The sequence below is a fragment of the Protopterus annectens genome, chromosome 9.part0 (assembly GCF_019279795.1).
Source record: "Protopterus annectens isolate FY-2018-M chromosome 9.part0, PAN1.0, whole genome shotgun sequence".
In the NCBI taxonomy this organism is placed as follows: Eukaryota; Metazoa; Chordata; order Ceratodontiformes; family Protopteridae; genus Protopterus; species Protopterus annectens.
In genome coordinates, this window is record NC_056743.1 from 881,540,293 (window position 1) to 881,561,426 (window position 21,134).

Consider the following 21,134-nt stretch of genomic DNA (forward strand, 5'->3'; position numbering starts at 1 on the left):
TACCCAAGATACCTTCCGAAACAAACCTGAATCAGGCTATTGATCTACCTGTCTTTTTTCCTAACTATTCAAACAAAGCTGAACAAAAGTTACACCAACTGGACATTCATAGGCAATTACATTTTTCTTTGGATAGGACTAAACAAACAAGAAAATCAGACCAACTCTTCCTGTCCTATGTTGAGGGCAAGTGGGGCCTGCCAGTTTCTAAAGTAACATTATCCAGGTGGTTGTCCTCTATTATTACTTTGATTTATCAGCTGAGACATAAAGAACTCCCTACTAAACCTAAAGGTCATTCCACCAGAGCATTAGCTACTTGGTAGCTTTTCAAGCAAGACTACCAATGGAATCTATTTGTGCTGCAGCCACATGGGCCACTCCTCATACTTTCATTTCACATTATAAGTTGGATATGGCCTCTAGGAGTAGAGCTGATTTTGGTTCCACTGTGCTCAAGAGTCTGTTTTGATGAGCCACCCAGGACTAAGGTGCTAGGGACGCTGTCCCAACCAGCAAGAATGAAGGCGAGATAGACAACTTAACATTAAGAAGTTATGTACCTACCATAACGTTCCATGTTAGTTGTCTTCTTCTCGCCTTCTTTCTTGCGTCCCACCCTCCATCCCCCTAGCCTGGACAGACCGAGAAGAGTCCCTTTTTGAGGCCTTCTTCCTCTGGCTGAGTCTTATCTGGGTTACGTCCTTCTCTGTTTTAGTACTGTAGGTAAACCTTGTAGTTTGGACAGGTGTCCCTTAAAAGTTTTCTATGGTGTTAGCTCTGCCAAACGAGATCTGGGTATCTAGTGCCAAGCATTGTGGGATATGGGGAGGCCTCGAGCCAGTAAATAGCTCTCGAGCTTTAGTAGATGGCCGAGTCGGAGCCGAGGATCGGCTCCAAACTCAACCAGCAAGAAAGAAGGCGAGAAGAAGACAACTAACATGGAACTTTATGGTAGGTACATAACTTCTTATTTCTTCTGCTTCTAGGGATCCACAAAGTGAGTGGCAGGCTTTTACTCAGGGGTTATTTTCTGCCTTATTGTCCTTAAAGCCTCCTCACAGGATTTCAATTCCTGCTCCTCCTTTGTCCTCTACGCCTCTTAAAAGGACAAGAGACCAGGATTCTTCTGTGGATGAGTCAGATTCTGCTGATGAATCACTAATTTATTCTAGTCAAATTCCTTCTCCTTTAGACTATGGGTTAGAGGAGAAGAAATCTGTTAGTCCTGATATTCCTTTGGGGAAATGGAGGAAATTTCCTTTGGGGATACACTCACCAGGATGATGGATTTTTTTTTTAAGTGGGATTGTACTCAGGAATCTGATATCCATAAGAGGTACTATGAGTTGTTGCAGTTGGACTCTCTTAAACCTGTGGCTATTCCTCCTGTCTTGGTTGCTTTGCTGGATGCTTTCTCCAATGCCTCTCAGGCACCTGATTCTCTCCCCCCTGCTCCCAAGAAACCTAATAGGTTTTACAGGGTTCCTGAGGATTGTTATTTTTTATATAAATGTTCTGCTACTGACCCCTCGGTAGTGTCTGTATCCTCAAATAAGCCACCTCAGTTGCTTCCTTTGCCCAAGTTATTGCCTTCTGACAAGGACAGTAGAACTATGGAGAGGTTGGGCAAAAAGGTTTACACTTCTGCTACCCTAGTTTTTAGGGATATTAATTATCAGACCCATATGTCTAGGTATAGGTATATGTTGGCTCTTCTTTCTCAGGCATGTTAACTCTTCTTTCTCAGGCCTTTTAACTTATTTCTGAATTTCCAGACTCTGAGAGTAAAACTTCTGTTCTTTCCTTGCTAGGGACTTCCTCTCAAGTCATTCATCATTCTAATACATGTAGTTATGATGCAGCAGAAGCCTCTTCTAGGGCTGCTGCTTTTGGTTCAGTTTGAGGTATTCTTGGCTTAGGCCTCAACCTGTACCCTGAGAAGCCAAGTGCTCCGGACTGTGTGGAACACTCCGCATTTGGGATTGATTTAGGTCGCTGTTCCGCTGTTCCGCATTGAACAGCTGTGGCTCCGCTTTGTGAATTTTTGACTGGCTCATATTTTGTAGTTATAGCCAATCAGCATCCCAGTATATGAGCCAGTTAAATAAGTTAATTCTTCAAGAAAATGGTACGGCAATGGTGACTGCACTTGTACATTCACGTTACTTGCTGGAAGTTTAAAAACAAAAAGAAACCTCACTCTAAATGTCATCACCAAAGAGAAGTGTTCTGCAGATTTTTATTCAAACTCTAACTCTCTTTTTTTTGAAACGCAGTGACAATTTTATTCACTCATTCTCCACCATGTAATTCATCGCGCAATTATTAAATCTAACTTACGGGTCATTTATGACTACCGAAGGTAAGCTGTGAGCAAACCATAATTTAAAGGTGCGGTACTACTTTAAATTTCATGGCTCCCTTTAATTTTGAGTTAAGAGTTTGGAATTTCTACCAAATGCAATATATTTGGATGATATGCCACCAAAAGCATTATAGCTGAGCATGGCTGGTGAAGTTAAACTCTGAAACAATCTTAATTTAAAGGGACCACTAGAAATTACTTTGCGGCCTGTCCTGTAAAATCAAACTCCATCATTTCTGTGAAATTCTGCACAGTTGAGAGGTCTGCATCAAAAGCTGTACAGTTTTTATTGGCATACTGCAGCTCAACTGTAAGGTACTTGGTAGAAATACCGAATTCTAAACTTAAAATAACATAGCTCCACGAAATTCAAAGTGGTCCTTTTAAATAGCAATTTTTCACAGTTTAACCTCAAAAAATAGGAGATTTTAGTATTGAAATAGAAACACCCATTGCTTTTATAAATGCACACAGAGGCGGTTAGAGGTCTGACATTTTTTTTTAATTAAATTGCCATTATTAAAACAGACTTGGGAGACATTATTCATCTTGGCAAGTTCAGCGATTAAAAAAACACTTGAAAAATGCCATTCTTCTCATTAGGGGTGTAGCCAATATGTTTTGGAATTGAACACCAGCTTTTAGATCTTCCAAGAAGCCATTAACGGTAAATGTGTATACTAAAGCCTTATCCTACTACCCCCATCTAAGATAGGTACTGTTTTATGTAAGCTATGTAGTCCAACCACAGAATTAATATTCTGCAGGTATATTCAAATTATTATATAAACCTTAACTAGGTAGCATACATCTCAATTGTAACTGTTTTGGAGATGTTTTTAGGTTTGATTTATCTCATCACATGATGTATCAACTGTTGGAGGAATGCCATTATTTTCAGGGTTGGTTTACAATTTTCTGAACCACTTCTGCCCATACAAATCTATTTCAACGCTATTAAGTAGACAGGAGAACATCAGTCAATGTGACTAGCATGCTGTAGTATCATTAATTTAGAGAAAGAGGACCCACGTATTACATCTCCCTTTTTCAGAAGCAAAACTATATTAGGCAGAGCCAGATCCTAGTCAAATGGGGCTCTTGGCAGGGTACTGGACTTCTCCCCCCATATCAGTATCTGATCTGAGGATGGAAGTCACTAAATAATGGCATACATTTGAGTCTCAGATTTCAAATCCTTCAGAAAGTGTATGTTAAAACAAGCCCCACTACTCTAGCAACTTTCTTAAGTTTATAAGAGCAATATTTAAAATATGTCTCTAATGTTGGACCTTTGTCCGCCAATTTTGTTGTTTAAGACTTCCTTTGTTTCTTGATCAGCCTGTTTTCTATAAGGGATACGAGTGCAAAGGGATGGTTTTAAAATGGTCTAGGTAAGTGGGCTCCAGTTTAATGAATATAGGGGACAGCACATAGTAAGTTCATTGGTCGCAGTAGATGCATTGCTGAAAACTTTGTATTGCTGCTGCTTTATTTAGTGCCTGATATTCAATGGTGTAGATAGGCATACTCAGTGTACTCAAATTAATACATTCACTAGCTTAACACTTCTTGCATAAAGCCCACTTCAGTCAGGTCCAATGGAACTGGTGGGTTTTCTTGCACTGAAAAAATAGGGTGTTCCACATTTTGGCTGTTTGTCACACATTGCTACGGTCTGTATTCCACACTGGCCTCTTAAGAGGTTGAGACCTATGCCTCTACCTGATGATATTAAATCTAAGTTGATGGATGCTCCTCTGGATTCTAAATTTTTGTTTGTGGAAGCTGATGCTGGTTTAAGTCCCTTAACGATAAGGGTAAGGCCTTACAGGAACTTAAACATGTGTTTGTTTCTCCTGCACCTAAATTTCAGAGAAACTACCTCACTAAGCCTGCCTTTGTTTATAGGGAGTCCTGTCCTTCTACTAAAAGTAAGAAGAGTGGCAAACGGACTCCTCCTGCTAAGGCTACTCAATTTTCAAGGACTCTGAAGCCTTCTTTTCTGGACAAACCAGGTGCTGTGTGACTATCTTTCTCTTCCCAGCCACATTCCTCTTTTTCTTCACCTTTCTCTTTCTTTTCCGGTTTGGCTACAGATCACTCTGGATCTTTTGGTTCTGTCAATCGTTCGTCAAGGGTGCTTCATGGTGTGGAACTCCTGTCCTTATTTTATGGGCATATGTCAGCCTCCTCTGGAACATTTTCTCTTTTTACCAGAGGTTCTTCAAGATCTCTTGTCTCAGGATACTATTTAAAAGGTAGCAAAGCAAAAAATATATATGATAGCAGGATAAAGGTTGGTAAGACAAAAACAAGAATAAAATAAATGAAGAAATACCAAACCAACAGGCTAAAAGCCAGGAACTTTAATAGATGTATCCAAAAGAGCGCTAAGCGCTTTCACGGTGACCACACCGCTTCATTAGACAACATTAACTAAGAAATACAAGTCTTTTATATAAAGTGTGACCAATAAAGAGTGCTTAATTATGTTGTCATCAAAAAGTTACACTTTTTTTAAAAGAACACATACTACAGAAAACACATTTATATATCATTAATGAAAACAGCTATAAAATGTATGCAAACATATTACACTTATAAAAATATATATAAAAATAAAACATATTATTTATGTCTAAGTCTACGTCCTTTCAGGAAGGATTTCAGTGAAAAAAACCCATTTAGACCAGGTGTTTTTTCTGCATTCAACAATAAAATCCACTTCTGCTCTATAGTTTCAGTGTGGTTTTTAAAATCACCTCCTCTTAAATTAGTGTCTAAAACTTGCAATGCAAAGAACCTAAATGAGTGTGTAGTACCATGGCTCATAATATGTGCTGCTAAGGCATTACTATCTTTTTATTCTTTATGTCTCTCTGATGTTCAAGGACCCTATCCTTAAAGGGTCTATTTGTCTCGCCAACATAAAATGCATGACGTAGTTGACAGAAAGAAAAATATACAAGCTTACATGTTTTGCAGTCAGTAGAAATCAACATTAATTGTGAATCTTAAAACTGGGTGCGTGTATGACAGATAGGTAAAAATAAATTTACAGGCTGAACAACTTCTGCAAGGAAATGTACCAGTCCTGTCAGATAATGGGTTCACTTTCGCTAGCATATTGGACTTATAACAAAGATGTTGCTTGAGGGATTTGTTGTTTCCTGAAAGAAAAATGTGGAGTGCTTCCTATCTTGTCTTTTAATTCAGGTACACTGTTCAGTATCTTCCAGTTATTCTTTATAATGTCTCACTATTGACTTATGTCACTAGAATATTTTAGAGGCACTCTAAAAATATCACTGGTAGAGTCCTGTTGCCATCCTAGTGCATGTGTGCTTGTAGTTGATTTAAAATAAGGCCTGCATCTATCTAGTCTCTGCTTCCAGGCTTCAGAGATGCAGGTATCTATTTCTATTTCTCGACAGCCCCTTTCTAAAAAATAATTTTTTAAAGATTCAAGAACTTTGCGTGCAACTGTATCATCATTATGAAGCCTAAGTATTCTATATACCTGTCCTTTAAGCATATTTCTCATTATATGCCTTGGATGCATACTATTGTTGTGTAAAAGTGCATTCCTGCAAGTAGATTTTCTATATAGTCTGGTATAGACAGAATCAAAGTCTGCTTTGTCTATTTTGACATCTAGAAATTCTAAATGTTCAAAAAAGTGTACACAAGTAAATTTCAGAAAGGAAGTGGTACTATGCATGTACCTCATGAAATTGTTCAAATCATCAACTGTGCCACCACATACGTAAACATATCATCAACAAAACGGACATACCAAAGAAGGTGCTCTGCAAATACATTACTCTTTGACAATAAATTATGTTGTTCCCATTGAACCAAAACTAGGTTAGCGTAGCTATTGGCACAGGCAGTGCCCATGGCCACGCCATCCTTTTGCAGAAAAAAATGCTGTTCACATAGACGGCAACAGGACTCTACCAGTAATATTTTTAGAGTGCCTCTACAATATTCTATTGACATAAGTCAATATTGTGACATTATAAAGAATAACTGGAAGATACTGAACAGAGTACCTGAGTTAAAATACAAGATAGGAAGTACTCCACATTTTTCTTTCAGAAACAACAAATCCCCCAAGCAACATCTTTGTTATAAGTCCAATATGCTAGTGAAAGTGAACCCATTATCTGACAGGACTGGTACATTTCCTTGCAGAAGTTGTTCAGCCTGTAAATTTATTTTTACCTGTCTGTCATACACACACCCAGTTTTAAGATTCACAATTAATGTTGATTTCTATGCTGACTGCAAAACGTGTAACCTTGTATATTTATATACACACACACACACACACACACACACACACACACACACACACACAAGCACACACATATAGATACGTGTGTATGTGTATGTATGTATGTATATATATATATATATATATATATATATATATATATATATATATATATATATATATATCTGTATGGGATCACTACTAAATCCCGAATGTGCAAAATACTGATGCCTGAAATCGCGAGACCACAGTACTGAATAAGGCTGAAATATGCATATCCATAGCTAGTGAAGTTTGGCTTTATTGGCCTGAAATTGTCCATTAAAACGACTTCAAAAGTAAAAGTCATGGGCAATCAGAATTGCCATATAGCTGAAACACCTGATGTTCATAAGGGTCATTTGCATATATCCCATGTGCCTCTGTTACAGGGGGTTTGGGAGGTCACTCATTGGAAGTTCTACCTTGGCTGGAGTTTTCATTTAGTTTTTTTTCTGATTGGTTTATCAGTGTGACCTTCCAACTCTTTGTTTTAATATATATATATATATATATATATATATATATATATATATATATATATATATATATATATATATATATATATATATATATATGTATATACATATATATACATATATGTATACATACACATACACACACACATAGATATATATATATTGGTTCATTTGCTTTTGTTGAGAGAATGGGTTTTCAGTTTAGAAATTGTCCTAGTTCCTATTTTTGTTACTAATTCCAGTTCCCTCAGTAACTGTGGTTTATAGCAGAACAATGAATAGTGCAAGACTGGCAAACAGCTGGTAAGGGTGTTCTCCTGTTCTGCACTGTAGTGTAATCTCATGGGTCTATATCATATGAGCGAATTGCACAAATTGCGAACGCTCATAATATCGAACGTACCGGACCTCGAATTGCCTTTTCTGAGATCGCGGTACAGTGAAGAATGGGATATTTGCCCTTTCTTCACTGTAGTGCAATCTTGGAGTTGGAATATATATTTAGCGGGGGGTGTGGGGACACAGCCCCCCACAATAGGAAGTTTGAGGTCCAGTACGTTCGATATTATGAGCGTTCGCAATTTGTGCGATTCAGTCATATGATATAGATCCTAATCTCATATGTAGTATTCAGTAAGCATGAGGGTTGCAGCTCCACATGCGAAGAGTGCAGGTCTGCTTGTCTTTCTGTAAAAACACTTGCTTTAGTACAGTGATGGTGAACCTATGACACTCGTGTCAAAGGTGACATACCAGGACATTTTGAGTGACACACTAGTGTTCACCAACCCAAGTTACAAAGAAACTGAATGAACAAAAATACAAGAAATATGTGACCCTTCACTTATCTATTAAAACTCAGCAACAAAAAAGTAATTAATTGATGTTAATCAAATCGAATGCATTGTGTTCCATATTTTCTTCAGTTCAATTCAAAATTACTATTAAAAGTAGGGTAATTTATTGGTGCACTGTTTTTAAACTCAGTTATCAGTGCGCATATTGTTTTCTCTATTGTATGTCACTGATTTTTATTTTACTTTTATAATACATAGCAGCACACAGAAATTGTTTCTGTTTTGTTTGGTGGGGCGGGGTGACATGCCAGCAGAGTCAAGATGGGCATTGTCCGAATTTTTGATACCCCGAGCCCAAAAGGTTCACCATCACTGCTTTAGTACATAGCCATCAGTTATGATGAAATGTTATCTTGCTGTAGTTTTGCAACAAATTCCATTGCAAAGGAATGCTCCATTGATTTTATAAGATATACTCATATGGGGGATGGAGGGTGCTGTATTTTGGTTATTTGGGCTGTACCCTCAGCCATGACTCAACAACCCCCCCATGGCTAAAATATGAAATACTCAGTTCCTGCCATGGAATATTGCTTAAAGATCATATGATGTATAAATGCGCTATGCACTGTTAATGAACTTGCATATTAAACATTTCTTTTCTGAATATTTTCTGAACTACTTTCTTTGTTTTTCTCTCAGAATGTGGCAGCAACATATACAAATTTGCTTACTGAGTAATGTACTGAAAAGGGTTATATTAGGGGAAGTGATTCACTTCTCACTTTGGTCAGACAAGCTCCCTCTGCAATAATAATCTCTACTTCCCCTATCAGGGAGGCACTCATTATCTGATCTTATGCCATTACCTACTCTGTTTGGTTCTAAGTCTTTGTAAAGTGACTGCCCTTCAGATCAGGCACATGGTATATGTTTAGCCTTCGGCACTGAATATTTTACATGCTACATCTCTTTCAAATAGCATTTCAGAAGACAGCTATTTCCTCTTATTGGAAGAAGTAATACACTTATTATTCATATTGCATTTTTTTTCATTTAGCCTTGCACGAGTCCTGGGAACATCTCATGTGATAATGAGTCTAGTGAGAGCAGTTTGTCTTCATGGCATGACAGTGGAGAACATTTAAAGGTAAAAAAAACAGAATTATTTACATGTTTTGTTTATATGATGTTAACTGAGTTTCGGATAGTCCGTTCATTTTTCTGAAATGGCTTATTTAAAAATAAATGTTACTTCATACCTAAAAATAACAAATGTTTTATAGTCTGAATCCATAACAAGAGTTTTCATTATGCAGTTGCTGTCTTTGAGATGGTTTTGAGACACTGAAGTGTCAAAACTCTGTGCAGAGTGTCAGATTCTGTTTGGGTGGTTGAACCTGAAGTGTACTTGCAGTGACTGGTCTTACTTCGCAGAGATGAAAAATTGCAAATTGCACTAGAGATATTCAACTCTGCATTTATAGCTGACAAATTATTTGTAAACGTAAAGTAGCTTTGAAGATGGAGATTGCACTTCTAGAACAGGAAGAATCATACAAAGAAATACAAACACTATAATTATTTTCATAACGGCTTAGTATACTGCTGACTGATTCTTGTATTTTTTCTTCATTTTGTTCACGTACTTTGAAGTTATCTTACAATATTAGTAATGGTTCTCATTTTATTCCTGTTATGTTACAGGCTCTGTTTACAAATGCATGCATCTATTATGAAAGGTTTTGATGTTAGAAAGATTGACAAAATGAGTGTATTTTTCAGACTAGGTCACAAATGTTTTGAACTGATGGAAGTAAAGTTTGCTAATAAACTTAGATCACATTACCGTTTTATGTTTTTCATTATTTTATCACAAATTTTTATGGTTTTCTGACTGAGTTTTCCGTTTTTAAGCTTTGTTTGATATTGATCACAGTATAAAATTAGTTAGATGCAGTTATTTCATGTAAAATCTGTGTCATTTACCAAGGATATAAATAAAATGAAGAGTGCCCTAATTACAGATGAATAACCTGTCCAGAGACAGAACTGGAATAAAATGCATTACACGTCAGAAATGAATTTAAATCAAACTGAAGCCCACTCAAACACTGATCTGTTGTTAATTGATTTGTGCCACAACACTCAATCCAGAACAGTCGACAGCAATAAAACAGAACCCTTAAAAAAAAAAAACAGACACAGCACAAATATCACGTGTGTGTGTGTGTGTGTGTGTGTGTGTGTGTGTGTGTGTGTGTGTGTGTATGCTGAATTGTGTCCACACATCTTGCCCACTGACACAGAAACCCTTAACAGTCACTAGACTCATATCCTGTACTCGTATGTCCTCATGCCCGTTATTAAGTGTAATGCTCCTTCTGGCCCTTCTGGCATGTATTTGTCTAAACATATCACTTAGCTTGAGAGATTTCAGACATAACTGACTAAAAGGTCAGTGGTCACAAAAATCTTGGTTATTAGGACAGACTGGCATGTGTTACCCTACTTGTCTTCTTAGGGCTCTGTCTCAATCATTTCAAGCCACAAAAGATCCAATCCTGTTTGACTTCTTATTCCTTTGCAGAACAAATGGTTTCTGAAAGTAACTAAACCTTTGTCAACATATAAATAAAACATGTTGGCATGATAGAGTCATACCCCAAACACTACATGTCAAGCAGAGTAGCACCCTTGCCATCTTCATAATAAACCTAGACAATTGTATGAGCAGCCACAAATTCCCCCTGGTTTACCTTGTATTGCTTCTCTTGAGACCAGTGAGAACTTTTGAATATGGGTTATTGGCCAGGTTGGTAAAGGTCTGCAGACTGGTTGCCTAGTACTTAGCTATGACTCTATGAACCTAAGAATAAAGGAATCATTACATGGTAGCAAGCACTCTCTCATGCACCCCCTTACTTAAATATACTCACTCTACTATCGTACAGTTGTGGAGCAAGTGTAGAACATCTATAAATAGATTATGTATTTCTGGATAAAGACTACAGCAACAAAACTTAAACTTGAACAGCACCTGTAGATCACAAAATAAAATACAGTCAGCAAACCACATAAAATAAATGCAACCTTAACATCCTGACAAACACACACACACGCACGCACGCACGCACGCACGCACACACACACACACACACACACACACACACACACACACACACACACACACACACACACACACACACACACACACAGTCGGAAGTAATCTTGATTTGTGTGAGTTGCATCACACTGCACCATTTAATAATGAGGTCTCTAACTGAAAACATAGCTGGTGTTCTCCTACAGATCTGAATCTATTTGCTTTTATACCAGGCTAATTTTTTTTCTATTGCCATGAAAAGTGATGAAGTGATGTATCAAGTAGTTAGGCCTTAAAAGTCAAGGGCTCTCAGTTTGGAGTTAAACTATGGTATATCATAGATGTCTTTCCAAGATGACGATTGCAGTATTACTGACAGATAAATATCCTGCTAAGGATAGCCATAATTCCAGCTAGAATACCAAAGCCTGGGCACCTACCACCTGTGCTGTATGTCCAGTGTATGACCTAAAGCCAAAGGCAGGAGGTACATAAGGGATGCACAGGCATGAGTTAACTCAGAACCTTGCCACCAGTCCTAATGCAGAACTTCACATCATCTTTGATCTGTGAGCCGCACGACTAGTACAGTTTCCTAGCTGTTGGGCAGATAACTTCCCCCATGGGGACTTTTCCTGTTCTTATTGTTCTTCTTAGTTATTGTACATGTCATTGGAGGGAGGGAAATGTGACTATGGGAGGCATATCCCTCACAGGGATTGCAGTTAAAGTGCTTTTTTGCCTAGGAACAGAACATACTTAAAATACTGTGCTATCTGTCAGTCCTTTGTCCCTAAATCTCTTCACAGCCATTTCAGTTTTTGAAAATATATTTAGAAAGCCAAAGGCTCAGAGAGCTCATGCACAGCATTGTGTCATCTTAGCCTTCTTACTCTGATATCCAGCTGTTACTGAAAAAGAAGTCTAATGAGGCTAAACACAAGGCACTTTCTAGTCAATACAATCTGACCTGTCTGGTTCCTTTGCTTGCTCCCTCTAAAATGAACTCATTGGAGTCCAGTATGAGGCAACACACTGTGGCTGACTAAACATCCACTTCAGACAGGAATGGGAAACCTTGCTGGTTACGTCAGAGAGACTGGAGCAGATTCCTCAGATTGTAGTTAGGGGGGTAGTACCTGGCTCCATGACTGAAGTTTTTTCGGGCTCTGATTCACTGCATTTTGTTTAAGCAGATGCCCCATTGAAGAAAAAGCAGAAGACCAAACATACTTCTCCTACTCAGATGGTAGGAAATCCTCAAAAGGAACATTATGAGTTTACACAGGGGCTGTTTAAAGCCAGTGTGTCTCTCAAGCCCACTCAGTATGTTTGGCCAATCCTGATACTGTTCCTTCCCCTTTCATACCTTTGAAGACACAGACTGACTCTTCCTCTGACGCTGGAGATCAGGATTCAGAAGATGATACTTTGCCATATTCTTCTCAAATTCATTCCCCTTTGGCTGTTGCTTTTGATGAAAATGGCACCCTATCTGCAGATTTTTCCTTAGTAGAGCTTTCTTTCAGATATACAGATATACTGTGGTTAACATCCTGCAGCATTTTAAATGGGAGGGCATTAAGATGATGCTCAGCAGACGTGTTAGGATCTTTGGGACATGGGTGCACTCAAACTCTTTGCTATTCTCCTTGTCCTGGGAGCCCTTTTGATTACTTTCATTAATGCTCCTTTGAATCCACAATCTCACCTCTTGTTCTAAAGAAACCTGATATATTTTATAAAGTGACTAATGCTCAGAAATTGCCTTATAAAAAAACCTGTTCTGACTCAGATTTGATTTCCGTTTCTACTGAGAACACTGCCAAGTTATTATCCTCCCCTAATAGTTTGCCCACTGATAATGATAATAAGGGTTTGGAGAGATATAGTAAAACATTTATATACCTGTTACTTTGTCTTTAGACATATTAATTATTAGACCCAGATGACCAGTTATCTCTTATCCATCCTGTCTAATATGGGTGATGTGATTAATGCCTTGTCAGAATCCATAAATAAGTATTCCACTTTGTATTTGTTTAACTCTGCTTCTCAGGTGGCCAGATACTCTATCTAGTGCAGTGATGATGCTGCTGATGCATTGCTAGAACATCAGCATCTGCTTCTGATCTGTTATACACAGATATTTCTGTCTAAGACTCTAATCTTTATCAGAGGATGCCAAGGCGAAACTCCCAGATTCTCCCCTGAATAAAAAAATATCTTTGCCTCTGTTGCTGCAGATTTTTTCAAATCCTTTACAAGAAAATGGAAAAGGTTATGCAGGAGTTAAACCATAATTTCCTTTCTCCAGCACCTACATTCCAGAAGAATTATCCAGTTAAGGCTCATCCCTTTCTTAAGAGAGATGAAAAACATCCTCAGAAAGGTAAAAAGGCAAACAAAAGGAGATTTCAAGTTAAATCTGGGCAGGATGCCAAAAGTTTTAAGGTCCATTTTCCTGACAAACCTGACTACTTATGACTAGCTAGCTTTACCACCCTTCCCCTCAGCCAGCTTCCTCTATTCCAAAGGCTTACCCCTTTTCTGCCAACATGGAAGTCAATCACAACAGACAGTTAGGCTCTTTCTATCATAGCAAAAAGTTACAGACTGTCTTGGAAGACTGTACCACATTTTTCTGGAATCAACCTCCTCAAAATCAAAGGTCTCTCCTTCTTCCTCTTTTACAGGAACTCCTCTCTCAGGTAACTATTCAACCAGTTCCCGCCAGTCAATTATGCAGAGAATTTTATTGCAGGATATCCTTGCCATGTTCTGCTAGAAACTCGAGTAATACAGATCAGTTTAATAAATTCCATTAATGAGTTAGGTGACTGAGCTTGTATCTCAGACTTAAGGCAGACAGTGTTCTTAAGTGGCTGTGAGACTTAAACAATGGTACTAAACTTACAGCTCCTCTCTCTCTCTCACCCTATATGTGTATGTGTGTGTATGTATACATATATATGTATATATATATATATATATATATATATATATATATATATATATGTGTGTGTGTGTGTGTGTGTGTATAGTGCCTCACTACTTCAGAGTAAATGGAATGCTTAGTTCACCTAGAAATCCCCAGTGTTCTGTCTTTCTCTGATTTATAGGTTCATAGGTAGGTACTAGGCTATTGGCCCTAGGGCCTATATAAGCCTAGCCAAAAGGTACGCTGGCTTTCGCCACCCAAGAAAATTATTTTTCTGTGCCCCTGTCGAGCAGAGCCACAGAGGTGATCCCCGGGGTGAATTTCGTATTTCCCATCCAATCATCAAGTTTTTTCTTGAAGAGTGCTAATGAGGAGCTTTGCTTGATATAGATAGGTAGGTAGGTAGTTTGTTCCAGAGTATGGGAAGTCTCTGGGACAGGAATCTATCCTTTAGTTAGCTGGGTATGGGGATGCTGGATGGCAATGTTCCCCTGCAAAAATATACATGCAGTTGTGTTGCTTTTGTTTTATTATAGTTTAGTTCATTTTCAGTATTTTGGCATTTGACATACATTTCCTACTTTTAAGGGCTGAAATTTTGAGACTTATCAGAAAATATTCAGTGTTGTGTTACATATTTGTTTATTTATTTATTTGTCTTTGTTGTCCAGGAAAATCCAACTGGGTAGAGCCCAGTTTTAGCAGAGACCCGGGGAGAAAAGCTCTATCACAGTGCATTTATATTAACAAGGGAATTTCAGCCAGTTCTTAGAAAAACAAGTTACATTTCTCATGAAAAAATAAACATAATTAAGTAAATTATATGCAACAACAGTTTTTCTAGCTCTAAAATCTTGCAGGAAGTAAGTGATTGATACCACAGAAGGGAAAACGTTATTGTAAAGAAGTTTAGTGTGCTTACATTTCAGAAATGTTTGCAAGGAAGATACGTAATGAAGTTATAAAATTATGTAGGAAGGGATATTTTAGTATTGTATAGGTCTGTAAAAGAGTTTCAGGGATATAATGAAGTAAGTTATAAAATTATGTAGGTGGGGAGGGAAGATAGTAGTAGTCTACAAGAGGATAGGGGTAACTGCATATGACTGAGAGCGCCTGGTATAGGATTAGTTCTATTTACACTGTCTGTCTGAAACTGGCATATCTAGAAATTTTCTAACATAAGTATACACGGAATGCATGATAAGGGTAAGTAGTCAATGGGGCAGTTTGAAAAAAGAAAAATGAGAAGTGTTTATTAAGAAGAGAGTGAAAAGGGATGTATTGATTCAGCTACAGGAGGGAAAGTTGTTAGGGCTGTAATGATTCAAACAGAGGAGGGCAAAAAGTTAGCGATAGGCAATAAGAAGTTTGTTGTTTCAGTGGAGGTCACAACCTGGTGATGAACATGAGTGTGACCAGGACTGGGTAAGGTATTGTTTGAGCTGGATTTTATAGCTTGGGAGTTTGTTTTTACTTCTGTAGGGATGGTGTTCTAGAGTGTGGAGATTTAACAGGAGTATAGTGAGTCTCCTAATGAATTACTTGCTTTACTAGTGCATAATGGAAACTTATCACCAGAATGAATGTCCCTTGCAGAGTATGTAGGGAAATAATATGTGTTTTAATGCAATATATTGTTCAGGATAATATATCAGTTTGTATGCCATTACTAGCTGAGAGTATGTTATGTAGTTGTTAAGCTCTAGCCAGTTTAGCTGTTTTAATGCTTGGCAGTGGTGAGCTTGGTATGCAGTGTTGGAAGCAAGTTTAGCTACTATGTTGTAACAGGAGGCTTGATTGGATTTTAATGTAGAGCTTAGGTTTGTAAAGATAGGTGAGGCATATAAGAGGGTTGGAAGCAAATAGGATGAGGCTGAGGGTTTTCTTACTGGGTCTGTAAGGTACTGTTTTGAAATGTAAAGGGAGCAAAGTTTCTGTAGGGCATTTTTAATTGTTTGTTGATCAAATGTAAAATTGTTGTCTATTACAGTGCTCAGTAATTTAGTCTGTGGTACAACTTCAATTTTAGTATTATTTGTAGATGTAACCAAGAGAGACTGTTTTTGATGTAGATAATGTTTTGATGTGAATGGCATCCATTTTGTTCCTACTGGCATTAAGAAGAAGGTTTGAATTTTTCAGACAGGTTTTGATTTTTGAAGATTTTGAAGAGAAAGACATTTGAGTGATTTCTTGTAGTCTGGATATTGTGGGGGGCTGTACAAATTAAAGATGAATTGTGTGTATTGTACTATATATTCTTGATGTATGGCAGAGTGAGGCTTATTTTTAAAAGTTATAAAGAGAAGGGGTCCTATTATAGAGCCCCGAGGAACACCTATGGTAACTGGAATCGAGGTCCTGTTGCCATTTGACTGCTTGTTGCCTTCCAGACAGATAATTAAGCAACTATTTAATGGATGATTGAGAGAAACCTATAGAAGAGAGTTCAGAGAGTAAATTTGTGATACAGTGTCAAAGCTTTGGATAAGTCTAGGAACAGAGTTTACACTAAGTTACCATTGTTCTCATGCTGGTTTAGAGTGCTGATGAAGTGAAGGGGTGAAGTGGTTGTGCTGTGGTGGGGTCTAAAACCATGCTGCATTTCTGAGAGCAGATTATTTGAATTCAGTTGATGTACAAGTTATACATGAATACATTTTTCATATATTTTTGAAAGGGGGGAGAGGATTGCAATGGGCCTGTAGTTATTAAACTCTGTAGATGTGCCACCTTTGAGTAAAGGTATTAAAGGATTTTTTTTCAGATGGAAGGAACATATTTTGTGGATATAGATTTATGTGTCAATACAGAGACTGGAAAAGCAACTACATCTGCATCCATTTTTAAGTAGTCTGAGGGGAAATGGTCAGCAGCTAGGGTGGCTGGTTTTAGCTTATGTATGAGTTTTTTAATGGTGGAGGTTGGTACTGGGCTGAAGTCAAACCGATGAGGATATTTAGCAGAAGCTGCAAGTACTGAGAGAGTAGTGGAAGTATTACTATCTATGAGGGACAATATAGTTTGTATAAAATGGTTGTTAAACTGTGTGGGAATTGGATCAGTAGTATTGCTGGATGTAGGATTTGGGGTTGGGGTGGTAATTTGGCCTGTGTGTAACAGTTTGTTTATAGATATCCAGAAGAATTTTGGGCTGTTGTGCTGCTTATTTTGGAGGATGCTGTACTATGTTTGCCTGCCATGTTTTATTTGGTATTTTGTACTATTCCTTAGTTGCCTGAAAAGTTGAAATGTCTTTTGTGTTGTATATTTGAGACACTCTTTCCAGGCTTTGTCACACTGTAGCATTAATTTCTTAGTTTACTTTGTTAGACATGCTGCAGGAATGGATTTGACCCTTAAAGTATATATTGGGACAATGTTACTGAGAATTTTTAGGAATAGCTCAAGTGTGAAACAAGAGAGTCAGGATGGCCGAGTGGTCTAAGGCGCCAGTCTCAAGGATTAAATTCCTTCTAACATGGGGATTTTGGTCCAGATGGAGGCATGGGTTCATATCCCACTTCTGACAGGTGTGTTTTCTGTTGGTGAAGCACCCACCAAGAGGAGAAAACGCTGAGAGAAGAAAGGAGCCACTTTTGAGACTTTAAGTATTTTTCCTCTGTTTATTTGCTAAGTTTTTCTGCATAGCCACCTATTTTGAGCATTTTCTGGCTTGTTAAATTTGATTTCTGCATTAGTAACTGTATTTAGAGCACAACCTAGAGCTGTTTACTGAATTTCCTGTTTGCACTTATTTCTAAAATCATTTTTTTCTCAAAACTTGCATTTTATCTGTCTTTGGCCTAGCACTCTTGTGTGGGGTCATTTACTGCACTGTTATAACTTGCTGATACTTGTTAACCTCTGCTATCTCTGAAAAAACAAACAAAAAAATCTTGCTTTTTTCCCACTTTTCTGAGATTTAAAAAAGTTCAGTTACAGGCTTGCTGTTCTTGAACTGTTTGTAAGTTTCTGTGAGGCCATTTTTTGCTTGGGCTAAAGGAAAGTCTCTCTGTTGATCAGTGGCAGTGAAAAACATTGAGCAGCCTGCCTGCCCCTGTGGGAGTGGTTACTGACTTGAAACTGTAGTTTTATTGGCCATTCTGGGTCAATTCCAAAACTCCTTCATCTTCCTCTCTTAAAACCTGGTTGCCTCGTGGTTTTGGCGTCTTTTCAGGCTTTGTTGGCTGTTGGTGAAGCACCCACCAAGAGGAGAAAACGCTGAGAAGAAAGGAGCCACTTTTGAAACTTTAAGTATTTTTCCTCTGTTTATTTGCTAATTTTTCTGCATAGCCACCTATTTTGAGCATTTTCTGGCTTGTTAAATTTGATTTCTGCATTAGTAACTGTATTTAGAGCACAACCTAGAGCTGTTTACTGAATTTCCTGTTTGCACTTATTTTTAAAATCGTTTTTTTCTCAAAACTTGCATTTTATCTGTCTTTGGCCTAGCACTCTTGTGTGGGGTCATTTACTGCACTGTTATAACTTGCTGATACTTGTTAACCTCTGCTATCTCTGAAAAAAACAAAAAAAAATCTTGCTTTTTTCCCACTTTTCTGAGATTTAAAAAAAGTTCAGTTACAGGCTTGCTGTTCTTGAACTGTTTGTAAGTTTCTGTGAGGCCATTTTTTGCTTGGGCTAAAGGAAAGTCTCTCTGTTGATCAGTGGCAGTGAAAAACATTGAGCAGCCTGCCTGCCCCTGTGGGAGTGGTTACTGACTTGAAACTGTAGTTTTATTGGCCATTCTGGGTCAATTCCAAAACTCCTTCATCTTCCTCTCTTAAAACTCTCTTTTGCGCGGTTTTGCGTGTTTTTGAGCATAGCGCAACAACGGGCAGCGCCACCTAATTGGGTTTAAACTATTCCTGGATCCACAAAGTCTGCTCTTCACTTTTTCCCTTAGAACTGCTCTATCTCTCAATTTAAACACCACATTCTCATTCTAAGGCCCTTCACTGGTCCAATTAAGTAATCCTACAAGTTAGCACTATTAAACCATAAGCACTACTTACTCTTATACTCTCTACGATTACCCTGTCCTCTATTGGTCCGTCTTAAATTCAGTTTCCCTATTACTCTAGCATGTCCAAAGGTCAGTCAACGGTTTCCTCTCCCGTCCAGCTGGTGAATCTGGGAATTTTGAGGTAATGTTACAACTGTCTCATGTACACGGACAACCCTCTCCTCCTCCAAACAGGTTCAAATATATGTGAGAGATGCAACTATTTAGCCAAACTGGAGGCTGAGCTCTCTCATCTCAAAACTGGTGTAACCAGTCAGGAGGAGAAGGTAACCTCACACAACACAATTCCAGTATCACATAGTCCCACCACATCAGTGAACCAAACACATAAATACACAAAAACATACTCGAGGCTCTAAATAAAAATCTACCTAAGCAACAGAGACCTCCAAAGCAGACATCCAAGCAAACGCTACCTCAAAACAAAACACGCACAACACATAACCCACAAAGTCAGTGTGCCAAGCAGCCACAGCCCTTAAGGCTGAATAACACACCTGATACTCTTGTTATAGGTGACTCTATTGTCAGACACACTGACGTCCCGCTCACCAGGCTGAATAAAGAGAAGGTCACAGTGAGCTGCCTGTCGGGCTAGGATCCGCCACATAACGCAAGCACTCAGGTCACTCCAAAGCAAATACAAATATGACTCAGTCATTGTACATGCTGATGTGAATGACCTGAGACGTACCTCCCTGGACTACATGAAAAGAGACATAGAGGAGCTCTCTGATCATGTAGCCCAGGCTGGTATGACCCTGACCTTGAGCAGCATCTTACCCTCACCTAGAATGATGCCACAGTACAAAGACAAAATGATCGATTTTAACAATTGGCTAAAATTTTGGTGTCATTCAAAGGGGATCCAGTGTCTGTCAGCCTGGGATGACATGCTCGACAAGCCACGTTGTTTCGCTAGGGACGGCTTGCACCTGTCTCCATTGGGCTTTCGGATATTGGCAAAGGCTTTTGCCACCCCCATAGTGCCTTTTTTAGGCAAGGCTCAAAAGTCAAACCCACCCCCATAGACAGCACAAGGAACAAGAAACTAAGGGTAATGCTGCTAAATGCCAGAAGTCTTAACCTCAAGATGCACGCACTCAAAGCTCTCCTCAGTATGGAGAACATCGATATCTGTGCAGTGACAGAAACCTGGTTCAAGGCTCCAGAGAGCACCCCAGCACTACCAGGCTATACCTCATATCATGCTTTTCGGCCCCAAAACCCAGACCGAACCACAAAAGTAGCAGGAGTTTCCATATTTATCAAGGATATCCACACCTCCAGGTTAGTGGCATTGCACGAAGTATCGGAGACCATCCATGTGCAACTAACAGTGGGCAAGACTGCTTTTCAGTTTATAGCATCCTACAGACCACCCTCTCAAAGTCAGGAATCCCATTCGGCTTTCCTGAAAACATTGGAGAACATGAAGATCTCTCCGAACACCATTATATTGGGCGACTTCAACTACCCCAACATTGACTGGAAGCACTACTCAAGCCCCAGCACCTTAGCCCAAAGATTCCTGGAAATTATAAACTCAAATACTATGGAACAACTAGTCACCACTCCCACAAGAGGGGACAACATACTAGACCTGATCATTACCAACATGGGGACTCTATGCTCCACACCAGAAGTATATCCCTCATTGGTAAGATCAGACCATAAATTAATTTCACTGGATGTCCACATCCCGACCCCACCCCCAGCCCAGAAAACCACAGTGAAAAACTTCTCAAAAGCGAACTTCTCACTTCTCAAAACCGAAGTGGAATCCTTCAAGGCCCCATGGCCAGTGGAAACTACAGCCCAAACTGCAGAATCCTATATAAATGCATTCTATGGACATCTCCAGAAATGCATGGATCATGCTATCCCAAACAAAACCAAGACCCAATCATCCAAAGGCAGGCGTCCAGTCTGGTGGACCCCTGCCATAAATAAACTGTACAACAGAAGGAGGAAGCTACTACATGATAGAGCAAAATCCCTAATAGGGAAGGCATCTCTGATCATTACTAGCAAAAAATTACGATCCCTCATAAAATCCTCCAAGGCCAGCTTCGAGAGAAAAATTGCAC

The 21,134-nt window shown here is 38.7% G+C and overlaps 1 protein-coding gene across 5 annotated transcripts in view; it reads left to right on the forward strand.

Moving 5' to 3' along the window:
• The window catches only part of ARHGAP9 (Rho GTPase activating protein 9), a 1,328,608-nt gene that overhangs the window by 788,123 nt on the left and 519,351 nt on the right, over window positions 1–21,134 (forward strand). For 4 of the 5 annotated variants that reach the window (XM_044083613.1, XM_044083614.1, XM_044083615.1 and 1 more), the window contains one exon: window positions 9,026–9,115. In XM_044083613.1, the coding sequence (XP_043939548.1) occupies window positions 9,026–9,115 (90 nt within the window). Of the gene's footprint in view, window positions 1–8,783; window positions 8,892–9,025; window positions 9,116–21,134 lie in introns of those variants that run through there. The other variant, XM_044083617.1, reaches the window with a different exon arrangement.